Here is a 14,871-nt window from a genome sequence, read left to right as displayed (position 1 = left end):
CGTATACGCTCTAGACGGTCCAGTTGTGAGCAGAAAATAAAGATATTTCTGTTGCTAATCGTCGTGTTTGTATCCGCTATCTCGCTCGCGTCCATTCGCAGCCATCCGCGGCCACGGATTTGAATTTTGGCGGAAGCCACGCCTACTGGCTTCATTTCCGCGTAATACCCGCTTATCTAAAACGGCAAAGTTAAAAGTAGAGTTAAATAAAGTTTTTCTTTTTAAATCAACGCAATCATTTATAACCGTTGACCAGGAAGAATCGTCGAAATTCGGCGTTTGTGGCTGGCAGCAGACGCCGAGCTCGACGCCCGCCACACTCACTCGCTTTTCGGGGCTAAAAAAGTACTTCTTTTTAAAAACAATGAGTTGTATTTACCGTGTACGCTCTAGACGGTCCAGTTGCAAGCAGAAAATAAAGACATTTCTGTTGCTAATCGTCGTGTTTGTATCCGCTATCTCGCTCGCGTCCATTCGCAGCCATCCGCGGCCACGGATTTGAATTTGGGCGGAAGCCCCGCCTACTGACGTCATTTCCGCGTAAAACCCGCTTATCTAAAACGGCAAAGTTAAAAGTAGAGTTAAATAAAGTTTTTCTTTTTAAATCAACGCAATCATTTAAAACCGTTGACCAGGAAGAATCGTCGAAATTCGGCGTTTGTGGCTGGCAGCAGACGCCGAGCTCGACGCCCGCCACACTCACTCGCTTTTCGGGGCTACAAAAGTACTTCTTTTTAAAAACAATGAGTTGTATTTACCGTGTACGCTCTAGACGGTCCAGTTGCAAGCAGAAAATAAAGATATTTCTGTTCATAATCGTCGTGTTTGTATCCGCTATCTCGCTCGCGTCCATTCGCAGCTATCCGCGCCCACGGATTTGAATTTGGGCGGAAGCCACGCCTATTGACGTCGTTTCCGCGTAATACGCGCTTATCTAAAACGGCAAAGTTAAAAGTAGAGTTAAATAAAGTTTTTCTTTTTAAATCAACGCAATCATTTATAACCGTTGACCAGGAAGAATCGTCGAAATTCGGCGTTTGTGGCTGGCAGCAGACGCAGAGTTCGACGACACCACACTCACTCGCTTTTCAGAGCAACAAAAGTACTTCTTTTTAAAAACAATGAGTTGTATTTACCGTGTACTCTCTAGACGGTCCAGTTGCAAGCAGAAAATAAAAATATTTCTCTTGTTAGTCGTCGTTGAACCATCCGCTGTGTCTCGTTCGCTGCTATTGTTGAAAGCCGCGCCCACGGATTTGAATTTTGGCGGAAGTCCCGCCCATTAGCGTCATTTCCGCGTCACATGACTGCAACGTGGCAGACGTCATATTGCAACCGCAGTTTTGTATAGTAGACTTACAATTGTTATGCGTTGACATAATGGCGCACACTCAAAATAGATTTAAATCAATTAAATAAGTCTTCTGCCCACTCCCTTTTAAACAAGTTAACTCTGCCCACGGATTTTAATTTCGGCGGAAGTTCCGCCCATTGACGTCGCTTCCGCGTCACGTGACTGCGACGGAGCAGACGTCATATAGCAACCGGTGTATTATGTAATAGACTTTGACTACTATGTGTTGGCTTGATGGCGCACTGGTCAGCATGACCGCTTCTAAAGCATCATGGTGCGGGTTCGACGCCCGCCCCAGCACTTTTTCTTTTCTTCTTCGTCTGTATGTATATACCTTAATATTATTTTTATTGTTATCTTATAAAGGATATCTTATCTCAGGGTTTATTTAGACCAGAAAAGTCTTTTCGTCCGCCTGTTTGGGCAACTGTGATGTCATTTTCTGCAAGTAGCTGTAATTTAATTTTTTACTAAAGAAGGGTTCAGTGAATGTCCATATGAAACTGGTGGCGTTCGGGACCACTGAACTAAACATATTGCAGTAAATTTAAAAGTCTAGTTCAATAAACTGTAGTCAGATTATATGTTTCCATAATAATTGATTTTTGTGTGTATTTTGACATTGTTGTGTATCCAAACTATTCCAAAGATTCATTCCGCATACAGGCACACAAAAACTTTCCAGAGTAGTTTCAATCTTGGAATTGTAAAATCTTTTCAATTTATAGTCTTTCATCAAGAAGTATTTTTGTAGATTTACCGGTAATAAGTTGTTGAATGCTTTCAATAAAACAAGTGATAGTCTATGAAATGACTGAAAATGTTTATTTATCATCTTGGAGCTAAATTATTCAATGTTTCTACATACCTATCCCCTGCAATGTGGTTAGAACGCTGGTTGGTCGCTCTCTGTATTCTATGTGTATCAGCTTCACGCCGTCATCCATTCCGAGCTTTCTTTGATTTCGGAATACAACACTTCTCGCAGTTGCAATGCATCATGATACGAGCCATGCGAGGATTGACTTTACTGACAAGGGCGCAAGCGGCAACCAGATGCCAGTAAGGACGCCCCAGCGTAGCAGCACAGTGGGTCGTCGGGGGCGCGAGCCAGCTGTCAGAAGGCAAGCCATTGGTCCAAGTAGACGCAGGTGGATGGCGAGATCTCGCCGCCATCGTGACACTCGTGGAAAACCTGCCAGCCGCAAGACCCCAACAGCGCTTTGTGAGAGCGCGCAAGCAAGGGCAAGTCAAGGAGCAAGGCAGCGTTGCCTTCCTCGGGCACCCGCCACGCCTATGTCCAAAAGATCAAAGAGCTCCGAAGCAAAGGACCAAACAAAAAGGTCAGCGTTACCGGGCAGAGTCCGCAGGGCGTCTTGACCAGTCCAGCGGGCGCCGTCACGGCCTTGACGGCACGATACAGCTTGATGCGTCCGTCCACGCTGCCCGGCGTCCCCTCCTTGGCTGCCATCACGCTCATCTCCGCCTTGCCGTCGTACACCAGCGTGTCCAGGATGGTCTCCGTGTCCTCCGTGGACAGGTCCACCTGGCCGGGCCGGAGCGGAAGGACGCTCAGCGGGCAAGAGGTGGGAGCACGGGTGGGGCGCGGGCCACAGCTACCTTGCTGATGCCCAACTCGCTGATGTACTTCCAGACTTCGTGCGAGGTGGCGAAGGAACTGTTCCTCTGGAGCACGGGACTCTGCTTGCTGTCCTGCGCCGACTCCGCCTGAGGGTGCGCGCAGGAGGTGCTAGTGTGAGCGGCTAATCACGAGATTTTCAGCTTCCCCGTTATGCTCCCATGCCAGCCGGCACCCAAAGCCGTAGAGAGCAAGGTGCAGAGGAAGGGACGCCATTTTGTTTCTCTTCCCAAGCACCCATTTGATTTATACGGCTCGGCTGGCGCTCCACCCCCTACCCCGGTGACGTGACCTCACCTTGCTGTGCAGGAACTTAAAGCACTGCTGGTTCAACACCTCCACAAACTCCGACTCAAAGTCCTGGTCACTGTACCAGGCGCCGCCCGTCACTGAGCGGTCGGGCTGCACGTTGTACAACATGTAGACTTTCTTCTTGGACGCCTGCACGCACGCACGCACAGCCTTAATGAGGATTTGAAGTTGCGCGCCAGAATTGCACATTTCCACCTTTTCCGTTTGTTTCCACCATAGCAAAGTGTTTCATGCGGTCACCAGTGCAAATTCCAGCTTTTCCGATCGTTCACTTCCCTTTTCAACATGGACCGCAATTGTCACAATTGAGCCCCCACCAACCCACCCCCCCCCTTCAACACGGAACGCCCGCTTCGACACGTCGAGCTCATCAAAAGATGCGACCGAGCCAGGGGTGGCGCGCCGGGTAGCCTCGCGCAGGCCCACGCCGTCAACGCACTTATTGGCGGGTGAGCAAGCGCGAGGCCAAGTGACATTTCTCACCGCGTTCCGGTCCAAGACGGTTTGGAAAACGTCAAGCGGCCGCGATATGACGCGATACGGCAGGACGCTTACAAAATGGCACCAAAGCCACGGAGGACTCACCGCCACAGACTTGACGGCCTTGATGAGTTTTTTGCTCTCGAGGTTCTTGAGGATCTTGTTGATCTCAGTCAGAGGGAGGTTGCTCTTGAAGCGGATGTCCCGGCTCCAGATGCCTGCGCATGGGTGGCGCGTGGGTGCGTGTGCACGTCACAGGCTCTAATCTTTAAACTAAGGTCGAAACGCACCCACTCACCTTTGTTTGCGGCGTCTTCGATGATCTGGTAGACCAGCTTCTCCTGGTTGTCGGAACCTTTCATCTTGCTGACGTCACCCACGCACATTCGCACGGCGGCGGGTCACAAGAAGCGCTTGACACGCGCGTGGCGACGGCGCCCGCATGTTACCTGGCGCTCTGCGTCTCCTTCAGCCTATAGAGGAGCCCGCTGCTGTTCCGGAGCAGATCCAGACAACCCTGGCCCATAGGTCAAGCAGGGGTCAGGCAGAGGCCGGGCAAGGAACGCGAGAGCCAAGGCAGCGAAGGCAAAGGGCTACGAACCAGTGAGAGCAGTTTGTTGATGGCAGCAGCCCTCTGCTGAGCGTCCAGGTGCGGCATGTCGTTCTGGATCACCTGGTCGGTGATGCCGTGAGGAAACTGCTGACACAGCTCTTTGATCCTGAAAATGCAACAACACGCTGAAGTGGAAGGGTTGATTCTTTTCTTTTGGTTTTCATTTAAATGCAAACACTTAATCAATCAAAATACTCATTGATAGATTAATTGATAATCATCAGTTGCAACCCTACTCTCAACTATTCAGGGTTGTCAGGCGAAAAAGGGTCTCATTTCCTTCCACACAACGGCATAGAGAGAGACGTTTGAGTCGGATCAGTGCAGTCACCGTACTTCTGTTTAGACTTCGATAACTGCACAAAGTGCCTCGATGCCGGTCCTGAAACGGTACCTTGAAAAAAAAAAAATCTGAAAGAGTTGCAAGAATAAGTGATAAAACAACAACGCGTGACGTCACTTGAAAAGTTTCTGTTATTGTGGAAGCAGAGCGAGAAAAAGACTTGGACAATCGAATCGAAGAATAAGTGATAAAACAACAACGCGTGACAGCACTTGAAGCGTTTCTGTTATTGTGGAAGCAGAGCGTGAAAAAGACTTGGACAATCGCAACAATTGTCCTACTGGAGGATCCATTGCCACTCCATTAGGAAGCGTCAACTCAGCGCAAACGAGAAAAATGTGCAAAATAACGCTTCTGTTTAAAATAGAACTGGACCAAGCGACGTCTTTGTCTACTACTAGTAGCTATTCCCGGTTTATTTGCTCAATTTGTGCATTTCTGCCCGAAAAGGATGCATGTCAAGTCAGGTTTGTTTCTACAGCCCTTAACCACCGAAACGTCTCGTTTGATGAGATGAAGACGTGTCTCTTCAAACGCATCAAGACACAAAGTGTCCATGAAAATTGCAAAACCTCTGATGGGATTGAAAAAATGTTGACATGTAAACGCAGCTGATGTGGCTCCATCCCAAAACATTGTCTGTCTGTCTGTCTGTCTGTCTGTACGTCTGTGTCTGTCTGTATGCATGCAGCTGTACTGCTGCGGACCGCAAGCAACTGCAGAGAGTGGTGAGGACAGCAGAGAAAATCACCTGGACTCCGCTGCCCTCTCCGCAGAGTATCCACCACCGTAGGGTCCACAGGAGAGCGGCGTTCATCCTCAAAGACCCCACCCACCCCCAACATGGACTGTTCACACTTCTCCCCTCAGGCCGGTGGTACAGAAGTGTAAAATGTAAAACCTCCCGTTTCAAGAACTCTTTCTTCCCCACGGCCATTAGACTCAAACAGATGACCAGATCACTACCTCAATCACTGATCTGCACTTTATACTGCATATTGTTTACACTGCATTCTCGCCTGTTTAACAGTACATTCACTCTAGCTCTCACAACTGTTGCACAATGCCATTTTAGCACTAGCCTATCCCTCACCTTAGAAGTTGTATATATATTGTGTTTTTTATATTTTGTGGTTTTTTACTTTTTAATCTTCTGTTCATCTTCCTTACCTTGTCTGGCACTTTAACAGACAGCGAAAGAATATCATTGTACAAAAAAAAAGTGCTTTCCTTTTGTACACATGACAATAAACGCTTTGAATGTATGTATGTATGTATGTATGTATGTATGTATGTATGTATGTATGTATGTATGTAGCGTGTCCACAAGAAACATGTCAATAACATCATGCACTATGAAGACTGTAAATACAAGGCGAAGCTGTAAACTTAGGACAAAGTGCCTGACCTGTTTTCAACTTCACATATGTTCGGTTCCTTCTTTACTTTTGCGTCAGACATCTCGAACGTCCTCCTCACCTCTCGACGATTTTTCTTTTCAAGGTATACGTGTATATGTTTATACTCGACTAGTTGCCGAAGTCCTCTTGCAAACGGCGTCGTTTCGGACGATTAGCTAGCTGTCTAGCCAGCCATGCTCCATTCAGACCGGGGGTCCTAAAAAGCTCACGCAAACGTGGGGATGTCCGAAGAAATGCCTGCTCCAAACTATACCATTAGCCAACTAATAAACCACGCAAACTCTCAGTCAGTTAATATAGCGATTCCATATCAATAATATCAGTTGGAGATAATTTTATTCGTGGTCTGGTACACCAATACGGTAATTTGATGCCGCGTAGATCTCGCTAAGTCCAACGGGGTTTATGTACGTGGGAGAGAGACCGCTCCAGAGTGAACGCCAGTAAAGCGACACCAAAGTCTAGAGCCTCCTATACAAATAATATTAGTTCCACCATTTATGTTTGAAGAAAAAATGCATCGTTATTGTGATATTTGTAGGCAGGCGATCTCAAAACTTTTCATACGACGAACGCCGCGTTAGAGTCAAAGTCAAAGTCAAAGTCAGCTTTATTGTCAATTTCTCCACATGCCAAAGACACACAAAGAAACCGAAATTTCGTTCCCCCCTATCCCACGGTGACAAGACATGGCTCACAACAGACAAACAAGTAAACAAGTATAACAAAAGCGTGCTGAATAAATAATGAATAAATAACACAACAATAAATAAATAAGAGGAGCAGAAAAAAAAAGGAGCAAGTGCGCGTACAGCAGACATTCCCGAAAATAGCGCAACAGTGCCGCACGCTACGCAGAAGGGGGTAGCGAGTTCAGGGCCCTAACAGCCTGGAGAAAGAAGCTGTTGGCGAGTCTGGTGGTGCGGGAGCGCAGGCTCCTGTACCTCTTCCCAGAGGGCAGAAGGTCAAACAAAGAGTGAGCCGGGTGACTCACGTCTCTGGCAATCGAGGTTGCCTTGCGGGCGAGATGGGAGGTGTAAATGTCCTTCAGGGAGGGGAGCGAAGCACCAATAATCTTACCAGCCGTATTCACTATGCGCTGCAGGGCCTTCAAGTTCTGTTCAGTGCAGTTACCACCCCAGACAGCGATGCAACTGGTGAGGACGCTCTCAATGGTGCCACGGTGGAATGTAGACAGGACTGCCTGAGGAGCACATGCACGCCTGAGCTTCCGCAGGAAGTACAGGCGGCGCTGAGCTTTCTTTGCCAGTGACGAGGTGTTTGCGGACCAGGAGAGGTCCTCACTGATGTGCACCCCCAGGAACTTGGTGCAGCTCACCCTCTCCACCACAGCACCGCCGATGATCAGCGGCAGGTGTGTTGTGCGACCCTTCCGGAAGTCAACAATGATTTCCTTGGTCTTATTGACGTTCAGCAGGAGGTTGTTGTCCCTGCACCACGTGGTCAGAAGGTCAACTTCCGACCTGTACCGAGTCTCGTCGCCCTTCGTGATGAGACCCACCAGAGTCGTGTCGTCAGCAAACTTCACTATGCGGTTGTCGCTGTAGGTCGCAGTGCAGTCATGCGTCAGCAGGGTGAAGAGCAATGGACTGAGCACGCAGCCCTGGGGGGCCCCCGTGCTCAGCGTGTTGCTGGCGGAGATTTTGTCGCCAACACGCACCACCTGAGGCCTCTGACAGAGGAAGTCCAGTAGCCAGTTGCAGAGGGAGGTACTGAGGCCCAGCTCGTCGAGTTTGCAGATGAGTCGCTGCGGCACAATGGTGTTGAAGGCAGAGCTGAAGTCTACAAACAGCAACCTCACATATGAGTCCTTTCTCTCCAGGTGGGTGAGGGCCGAGTGGAGGGCAGAGCAGATGGCATCCTCAGAGGACCGCTTGGCACGGTACGCAAACTGGAAAGGGTCAATGGTGGGGGGGAGAACGGACTTGATGTGCTCCATGACCAGCCGCTCAAAGCACTTCATGATGATGGGCGTCAGTGCCACAGGGCGGTAGTCATTGAAGCAGGACGGTGCAGGTTTCTTCGGCACAGGAACGATGGTGGCAGCCTTGAAACACGAGGACCCCATTAGGGCAATTACAAATTATTACCGCCAGTTGTCGCTGCAAATTTCACATTTCCTTTTCAAACGGAAAAAGCATTAATACATCAAATAATCACCGAAGTGCACATTGTTTTCAGAAGTTTTTGACGCCCAAATCATCCGTTCGAACTACAATCATATTTCCGCAAAACAGACCAATCACAATCTTAAGACCTCATCGTACTGTCATTCGTGCCATTCATATAGCGTGACGCCATCAAAAGTGTGAGAACGCTTGAACGCATACCGCCCGAGGGTATGCGATACCTACCACGGAACTTGCGGTATGGACTCTGCTCCAGTGTGAGATCATGGCTTGAAACAGCAGCAAAAAGCGAAGATGCGATACTGAGCTCACCCCAATGGAAGGCCCTCAACGGCACCTAGAAATTCTGTCCGTAAAAGTTGGTAACAGAATCGGTGATAGAGGGAAGCCTTGGCGGAGTCCGACTCTTCCCGATAAGAGGGTCCGGTCGCCCGTGCTCCCAAAGCCACCCTCATAGAACTCTCAGTCTCACCATTGACTAAGTACAAGTGTTTATTCAGGAGACATGAAGGCTAACTCTAGGGCAGAAACAATGAGTTGAAAACTCCCTGGCCTCGAAATAAAATACTTTGGCAGTGACAGTCGAACGTGGCAACGATGTTCCTGTCCTTACATAGTCGTGACGCGCCGGATCAACGTAGCTCTGGTCGGCGCCGAGAACCCCGCCACGGGCGGTCGGGTCTGATCCGAACTCAGCTGAAGCACTTTGACTTTCATCCATGTATGTGAAGCAACATCCAATGGTCATTACCAGAATGTCACAAGGTCACATTGGGCCCTTTCCGCTGCCACGTCGCTGGCGGAGGAGCTGCCCGGGTCCTTGGCACAGGCGGAGCCTTAAACTCTCTCCGATCGCAACAGCGAGACGCGAGCGGGGAAACAAAGAAAGAACCCTAACCCTCGTGCGTTGACTTTTGACTGGGCAGGCTCAGCGTCGCAATCGCAGGAAGAAGGCGTGGCGACACTCGGTACTGTCCACCGCGTAATACTTGTCGTAAAAGTCCAGGATGTACTCCTCGGCCTGGAAGCCGAACTTCTGGTAGAGCAACATGGCGGGATTGCCGGCGGACACGTGAAGCGTCACGTCCTTGCCCATGCAAGTCTGGGAGAAATAAAAAAAAAAAACAGCGCCATCGCGCCACGTGACTTCATAAAATGGCAGAAAGGTGTCAAGAAAACGTGTATTTGCGCTGGGGCCGGAAAGAAAAGAATATAGACAAGGAAAGAAAGAAAGAAAATAGACCTGTATGAGGTGGTAGATCATGAAGGTTCCGATACCCGCCCGCCGCCACTCGGGGTGGACGAGAAGGAAGGAGACGTACGCCTCGTTGTACTTGACGTCGGGCACCATGAAACCGAAGCCCACCACCACCTTTTTGTAGAGCGCCACCACGCTGAAGTCAGGGTACTGCAGGCACTCTGACAGGTCCACTCCTGAGGGTGAGGGAGGCCGCAGTTCAAAGCACATGGAGGCGGTTGGGGCGCTGCCGCGGCAGCCGCTGCGGCAGCCGCTGCGGCAGCCGCTGCGGCAGCCGCTGCGGCAGCGTTGCGTTACCTGGCCAGAAGCCTTGGCGACACATGGCGTTGACCGAGGCGATGTGACTGGGTCGCACGTAGCAGTAGTCCAGGGGGGCGTCGGGCTCCGGGATCCAGTCGGGGTCGCGGCGGTGGGGGTGCGCTCGGATCTCGGCCAGCAGACGCATCTTGAGGGGCCGGCTCTCGTAGTCGCGCCTGGCCGATCGATGCGCGTGACAGACATCCAATTAGGATTGCCCAACGAGCCTTTCCGTCGCCAGGAAGGCCATTCTGCTCGCTGGGACGGATCTCAAATTTACAAGCGACCGAGAAAAGCAAACAGCCTTGTGGCAGACGGCCAGACCACATTTCCATCTCCTCCAACATGCCGTGCTCCTGTTCCCAAACGATCCTCATGGTCGACACTGAGAAGCTTGTCACTGCCTCCTCCCGACGCACGCACATATTTTGATATTGTTCGACACGACGCGGCACGGCCATCGCTTCGCAACGGACACAGCTCTCTCGTGCGCGTCGACTCGTCGCCTCCCTCCGGGGAGCAACGCCTACGCCAAGCCAACAGCGGCCTCGTTTGGCCACGCTAGCCGTAACCGACAATTTGGACACCAGAGAAGTCTTCGACTGGCACCACAGGATCCAAATTTCTCAAGCTTGGAACAAATTCACACCTTCTACCAAGCCTCCCGTCACATCTCAGAGACAGCTGGGCTCAATTGGCTCACTTTTTCTTCTTTTTACCTGATGTAGGGTTTGAGGAGGCGAGACGTGTACGGGCTCTTGATGCTCTGCTCCGAAGCGCCGTCAGCTCCCGTCAGGCGACAGCCGAAAGACAGCCGTGGCGAGGGCGGGCCGCGCCGAGCCGGACCTTTCACCTGCGGAGAAGCGTCGACGGTCACGCTTAGACAAAGCCGTCGCTTCCGCCACACGGCATTACCTGGAAGCGGTCCAAGACCCGCAGATCCCGGCACGCGGCGGCGTCGCCCATCTCCCGGGCCACGGCGCCGTACGCTCCTCCCGCCAGGCTGAGCGCGCGGTCAATGTCCAGCAGGGGGAGTCCGTGCTGCCGCTTGGCCTGGCGCACTATCAGTTTACGGCGGAGGCGGCAGGCCTGCGGCGTGACAGCCAGCGCCAGAGGACACGCGTCCAGACGGCGCCGCAGCATCCGCTCGTCGTACGGGCTGATGCGGGCGTGGCGGGGAATCCCGGGGCTCCCGTGTCTTTTGTCGCAGCGGGCCGACCTCTTGGGCTCCGGGCCCCGCGGCCCTGCCGCTTCTTCCGAGTCGCCCCGGCGCCCGTCGTCGTCCTCGCTGTCCACCTCCCGCTTGATGTGAGGTGGCGCCGGGCGCAGTTTCTTGCGTACCAAGGCAGCGGGGGGAGGGGCGTACTCCATGCCGGGGTCAATCACGGCCTCCATCTCCTCGTCGTCTGGACGCAAAGAAAGAAAGAAAGAAAGAGAGAAAGAAGAAAAAAACGTGTCTGGAGCGTCAGCGCCAACTTACCGTGAAAGAGCGCTCGAGGCGGCATGGCATCTGGGATGAGGTCGGCCTCCGACAGCAGGCTAGGCGGAGCGGAGTGCGAGGCCGGCGTCCCGGGAGCTGAGAAGTCGGGCGAGGGGGACGGCGACGGGCTGGTCAGGGGCGTCCTGTCTGAAGAACTGACGGAGGAGAATTCAACCACCTCGCCTTTTTCCAGGAGCGCGTCCGGCAGGCGCTGTCCGCCGCCCGCGCCGCGCCCACCGCCCATCGTGACGGGCGCAGAAGCTGCGGCGCGTTCGGCAAAGCCCGCCTCTTTCTGAGCCCGCCGGATATCTTTGGCCTCCTGCGTCCGCGAGCGTTTCTCCTTCAGCTGCATGGCCGTCTCCACCGGGTTCCTGCTGCCGCCGCGCTTGCGCAGACCTTCCACAGCCACGGCGGGCTCCGCCGCCGTTTTGCACGCCGCCGCCGCGCCTGCCGCAGCGGGCCATGACGTCGGACCACAACTCAAGGTGAGAATAAGACCGACGGCGGCTCACCTTTAAGCTTGGCGGACGCCTTGGGAGCGGGGCTTCGCAGGATGGGCGGTCGGTTGTGGACCAGCTTCCACCACCCCGGCTCGCTGAATTCTTGCGCCCCCGAGCGGAAGAACGCGGGACTTCCCACCGACAAACAACCCGCTACCGTGCTCCACCAGGTGGAGGTCTTTTTCCTGCCGGGTGCCAAAAGTACATCGGTATCCAATCGGACGCCTTTATTGTAAGGCTACAACGGGTATGCAAGGAAATCGGTGGCGACGCCTCTCCACCTGGATCCCAAGAGGAAGTTCCAGTGGCGACCAATGAAGGCGCAGATGTCCTCCTTCCAGCGGAAGTAGCCTTGGCGCCCAGTTCCCTCCAGCGACAGATTGTACATGGCCAGCATGACCACCTGTCGCATGCAAAGCCACGTACGTCAGCCTTGCCACAATTGGATCCGCCCACCCGCCAATCACGCCAGGCTGTGACCTGCTGCCAGGTGAGGCGCATTCTCTCGAAGGTCTCTTCGCCGTCCTCGGAGCAGTCGCGGCAGACGAACTTGAAGAAGTTGTCGCCCTTCAAGTAGCTGGGCTGGTTGCCGTGGAGATGAGCTACGGTGACAAGACCACACTTAACACGAGGGTGTTGCAGTGCGAGACGAGGGTTGACCCATGAGAATGTCGAGTCACGCCGCAAAAAAAAAAAAAAAAAAACGGACAAAAAACATCGCCGCAGGACTGGGCTACCTGGCTCATTTCATATCAGTCCAAAATTATTGAGTTTTTTTTTTTTTTTAAACCCATCCAATTACAACAAGTAAACTACACTCAAACAACAAAGCAAAACAAAACAAACAAACAAAGGAGCAGGTGTTGTAGTTGGACTTTAACATTCCAGCGAGCAGGTTATAGTCAGGCTTGACTTCTGCAGCATCTTTCCATGCGTGGGACTTTCATTAGCTTTCCCCAAAACAATCATATTGTGCTCAGGCGACTAACGCGTTTCAGTGGGACCCGTGGTACTGCGTCCGAGGCAAAGCGAAGGGGACAAGGCATACCTGCAGGAATCCATTTGTGGCATCGCTCGCAGTAAAAGGCTAAGCGGTCGCAGGCCCAGACGGCGTCCGCCTCGTCGCCCGGGTCGCTGGCAAGGGAGTCCCCGCTGTGGTCGTGCGAGCCCTGGTCCTCTGACTCCACCATCAGAAGCGTCTCGCCCTCCACCTCGCCCTCCTCCAGGCCCTCCGAAGCCGAGGTGCAGGCCGCCTCATCCTCCACCGCCCCGCCCGGCTCGCCTCCGCCCTCCATGAGCTCGCTGGCTGGCTGGCCAGCCGGCCGGCCAGAAGAATCAGCGCTGCACCTCCCGTCGTTCCTCTCGCAGGTGAGCGCTCAACTTTCTGTTCTCCTCCAGAAGCCGCACGTTCTCTTTCTTTCGCTCAACTCGCTCCAAATCTCTCAGGACGCCCTCGTGGAGACGCTGCAAACACACGAGTCACAGGGGGTTAGGGTTAGCACATCAAGGTAGTGTTGCCTTTTGCTCAAGATGTCTGTCGATGAGCAAGGAAAACAAAGATGTGGAGTAATAGTTGGTTCTTTATTTGCAAGATCTTGGCTTGTTTTACAGCAGTCAGTACACAATGCACTTCAGCAGATGAAACAACAATGTCATAGTTCCGGTCAGAAGGCTTTATATTTATAGCAAGGGTGGGCAATTCCGGTCCTCGAGGGCCGGTGTCCTGCATGTTTTCGATGTCACCCTGTTGCAACACACCTGATTCAAATGGTCAGATCATTCGCAAGGTCTGCAGAAGCTGGATAACAATCCTGATGGTTTGAATCAGGTGTGTTGCAGCAGGGAGACCTATAAAACATGCAGGACAGCACCGGCCGGCCCGCGAGGACCGGAATTGCCCACCCCTGCTTTATAGTGTCCGCAAGCAGGAATATGGAAGAGAAGGGAGGGGAAAAGAAGGGAAAAACGTAAGGCAGACATTTGTTCCGTTATCAACTGAATGTCTTGTGATGTACTGAATGTTTACTATCTATGTGTCATGAAGTTAATGAGCTGTGCCTTATGTGTAATGGAAAAGTTATCAGCTCTGTGTGCCATGTCTGTGCTCTGATGGAGCAGCTATGTTTGAATAAGGTAATAAGAATACTGACACATTGATTGATATGATAAAGTATACAAGTTTGTAAAAACTAATAAGAGTATGTACACATTGCTGCTGCTCCCTCTTCAGTAGAAATGGTGGTAGCAACAAACTAAACAAACATAAAAACAATGAAATAAATAAAGTTGCTGTTATTATTTTTGTTTGTAGCAGCACACGTAAACATCAGTGCACTGAAAGCATAACGAAAGTCCCATCCCTTTCTAAAACCTCACCTCGTTGCTAGCTAGCTAGCTAGCTAGCTAGCTAACTATATTAGCTGGTCTTTCAAAATGCACTCTTCGTTGCTGTGGCTGGCTTGAGCTCACCTGTCTGTCCCAGGCCTGCTTGAGGTGGACCGCAGCCACGGTGCTCACAGTTACAAGCACAGAAAGTCCCAGAACCGCTTTGGAGGTCGTAGACATCACGTTAGCATTAGCTTGCTGGATGATCGTTGCTGCCACTTTCGAGCGGCTTCTTGTTCTTCTGCTGCGTCTTCTTCTTTTTCGTCTTCTTCGTTTTGTTTTACAACGAGGGGCAGCATCTTCAAGGAGCATTACCGCCACCTGCTGTGTTGGAATGTGAACGACAGCAACAACCGTCCCATCATAACTTTTACAACTTGACATATATTCTTCTCACCAAACCCGTCAAAATAAGATATCTAAAAAGTCGTTTTTGACAAAAAGGATAGTGGGGCGGGGTGGGCTTGAACAAGTAGGTGAATGAAAGGGAGGAAAAAATACGAATATACCAGTTCAAAAAGAAATACACAATCATTATTTTGGAGACAGACATACAGAGACGAGGAAGGGCATGATCGACGGGTGATGGCTCGCTCCCGTTCCATGTAGACGGCAACACTTCCTCCAGACGGATGGAAG

At 51.7% G+C, this 14,871-nt stretch overlaps 3 protein-coding genes across 5 annotated transcripts; all 3 read right to left on the bottom strand.

Annotated features, from left to right (window-relative positions):
• Window positions 1-2,155: 2,155 nt before the first annotated feature.
• Window positions 2,156-6,361, bottom strand: polr3f (polymerase (RNA) III (DNA directed) polypeptide F). Of its 3 annotated transcripts, none has more exons than XM_088372636.1 (10): window positions 6,150-6,350; window positions 5,493-5,559; window positions 4,387-4,504; window positions 4,235-4,302; window positions 4,084-4,151; window positions 3,891-4,003; window positions 3,291-3,434; window positions 2,975-3,082; window positions 2,709-2,900; window positions 2,156-2,549 (listed from the first exon to the last, which is right to left on the bottom strand). In XM_088372636.1, exons 3-10 carry the CDS (start codon window positions 4,441-4,443, stop codon window positions 2,472-2,474), a joined length of 828 nt encoding a protein of 275 aa, XP_088228762.1. In that variant the 5' UTR covers window positions 4,444-4,504; window positions 5,493-5,559; window positions 6,150-6,350; the 3' UTR covers window positions 2,156-2,471. The 3 variants fall into 3 exon arrangements, with proteins under 3 accessions (XP_088228762.1, XP_088228761.1, XP_088228760.1); XM_088372635.1 differs by lacking the exon at window positions 5,493-5,559 and adding an exon at window positions 4,635-4,792 and having other exon boundaries at window positions 6,150-6,313; XM_088372634.1 differs by lacking the exon at window positions 5,493-5,559 and having other exon boundaries at window positions 6,150-6,361.
• Window positions 6,362-8,791: 2,430 nt separating this feature from the next.
• kat14 (lysine acetyltransferase 14) lies at window positions 8,792-13,142 on the bottom strand. The gene is made up of 10 exons (XM_088372628.1): window positions 12,896-13,142; window positions 12,328-12,449; window positions 12,129-12,250; window positions 11,860-12,032; window positions 11,348-11,794; window positions 10,783-11,273; window positions 10,587-10,720; window positions 9,868-10,043; window positions 9,556-9,746; window positions 8,792-9,414 (listed from the first exon to the last, which is right to left on the bottom strand). The coding sequence occupies exons 1-10, from the start codon at window positions 13,140-13,142 to the stop codon at window positions 9,241-9,243; spliced, it is 2,277 nt and encodes a 758-aa protein (XP_088228754.1). The 3' UTR covers window positions 8,792-9,240.
• A 22-nt stretch (window positions 13,143-13,164) lies between these two features.
• pet117 (PET117 cytochrome c oxidase chaperone) lies at window positions 13,165-14,495 on the bottom strand. The gene is made up of 2 exons (XM_088372638.1): window positions 14,317-14,495; window positions 13,165-13,311 (listed from the first exon to the last, which is right to left on the bottom strand). Exons 1-2 carry the CDS (start codon window positions 14,410-14,412, stop codon window positions 13,183-13,185), a joined length of 225 nt encoding a protein of 74 aa, XP_088228764.1. The 5' UTR covers window positions 14,413-14,495; the 3' UTR covers window positions 13,165-13,182.
• Between the last annotated feature and the right edge of the window lie 376 nt (window positions 14,496-14,871).

This window comes from Syngnathus floridae, chromosome 4 (genome assembly GCF_059516105.1).
Source record: "Syngnathus floridae isolate MCC-2025c chromosome 4, RoL_Sflo_1.0, whole genome shotgun sequence".
Classification (NCBI taxonomy): domain Eukaryota; kingdom Metazoa; phylum Chordata; class Actinopteri; order Syngnathiformes; family Syngnathidae; genus Syngnathus; species Syngnathus floridae.
The sequence above is the reverse complement of the archived record's forward strand: the minus strand, read 5'-3'. Positions and strand labels throughout refer to the sequence as shown.

Bases quoted from the DNA above. Each gene is read 5' to 3' on its own strand.
- kat14 (XM_088372628.1), bottom strand. From the start codon at position 13,142: ATGGAGGGCGGAGGCGAGCCGGGCGGGGCGGTGGAGGATGAGGCGGCC. The intron at 11,274-11,347 runs GTAAGTTGGCGC...CTTTGCGTCCAG, and splicing joins GCCTCGAGCGCTCTTTCACG to ACGACGAGGAGATGGAGGCC. The intron at 10,044-10,586 runs GTAAAAAGAAGA...TCGATCGGCCAG, and splicing joins CTCCTCAAACCCTACATCAG to GCGCGACTACGAGAGCCGGC.
- pet117 (XM_088372638.1), bottom strand. From the start codon at position 14,412: ATGTCTACGACCTCCAAAGCGGTTCTGGGACTTTCTGTGCTTGTAACT. The intron at 13,312-14,316 runs GTGAGCTCAAGC...GTGTGTTTGCAG, and splicing joins AGCAGGCCTGGGACAGACAG to CGTCTCCACGAGGGCGTCCT.
- polr3f (XM_088372634.1), bottom strand. From the start codon at position 6,202: ATGTCTGACGCAAAAGTAAAGAAGGAACCGAACATATGTGAAGTTGAA. The intron at 4,303-4,386 runs GTTCGTAGCCCT...CCTATGGGCCAG, and splicing joins TCAACAAACTGCTCTCACTG to GGTTGTCTGGATCTGCTCCG. The intron at 3,083-3,290 runs GTGAGGTCACGT...GCGCACCCTCAG, and splicing joins TTAAGTTCCTGCACAGCAAG to GCGGAGTCGGCGCAGGACAG.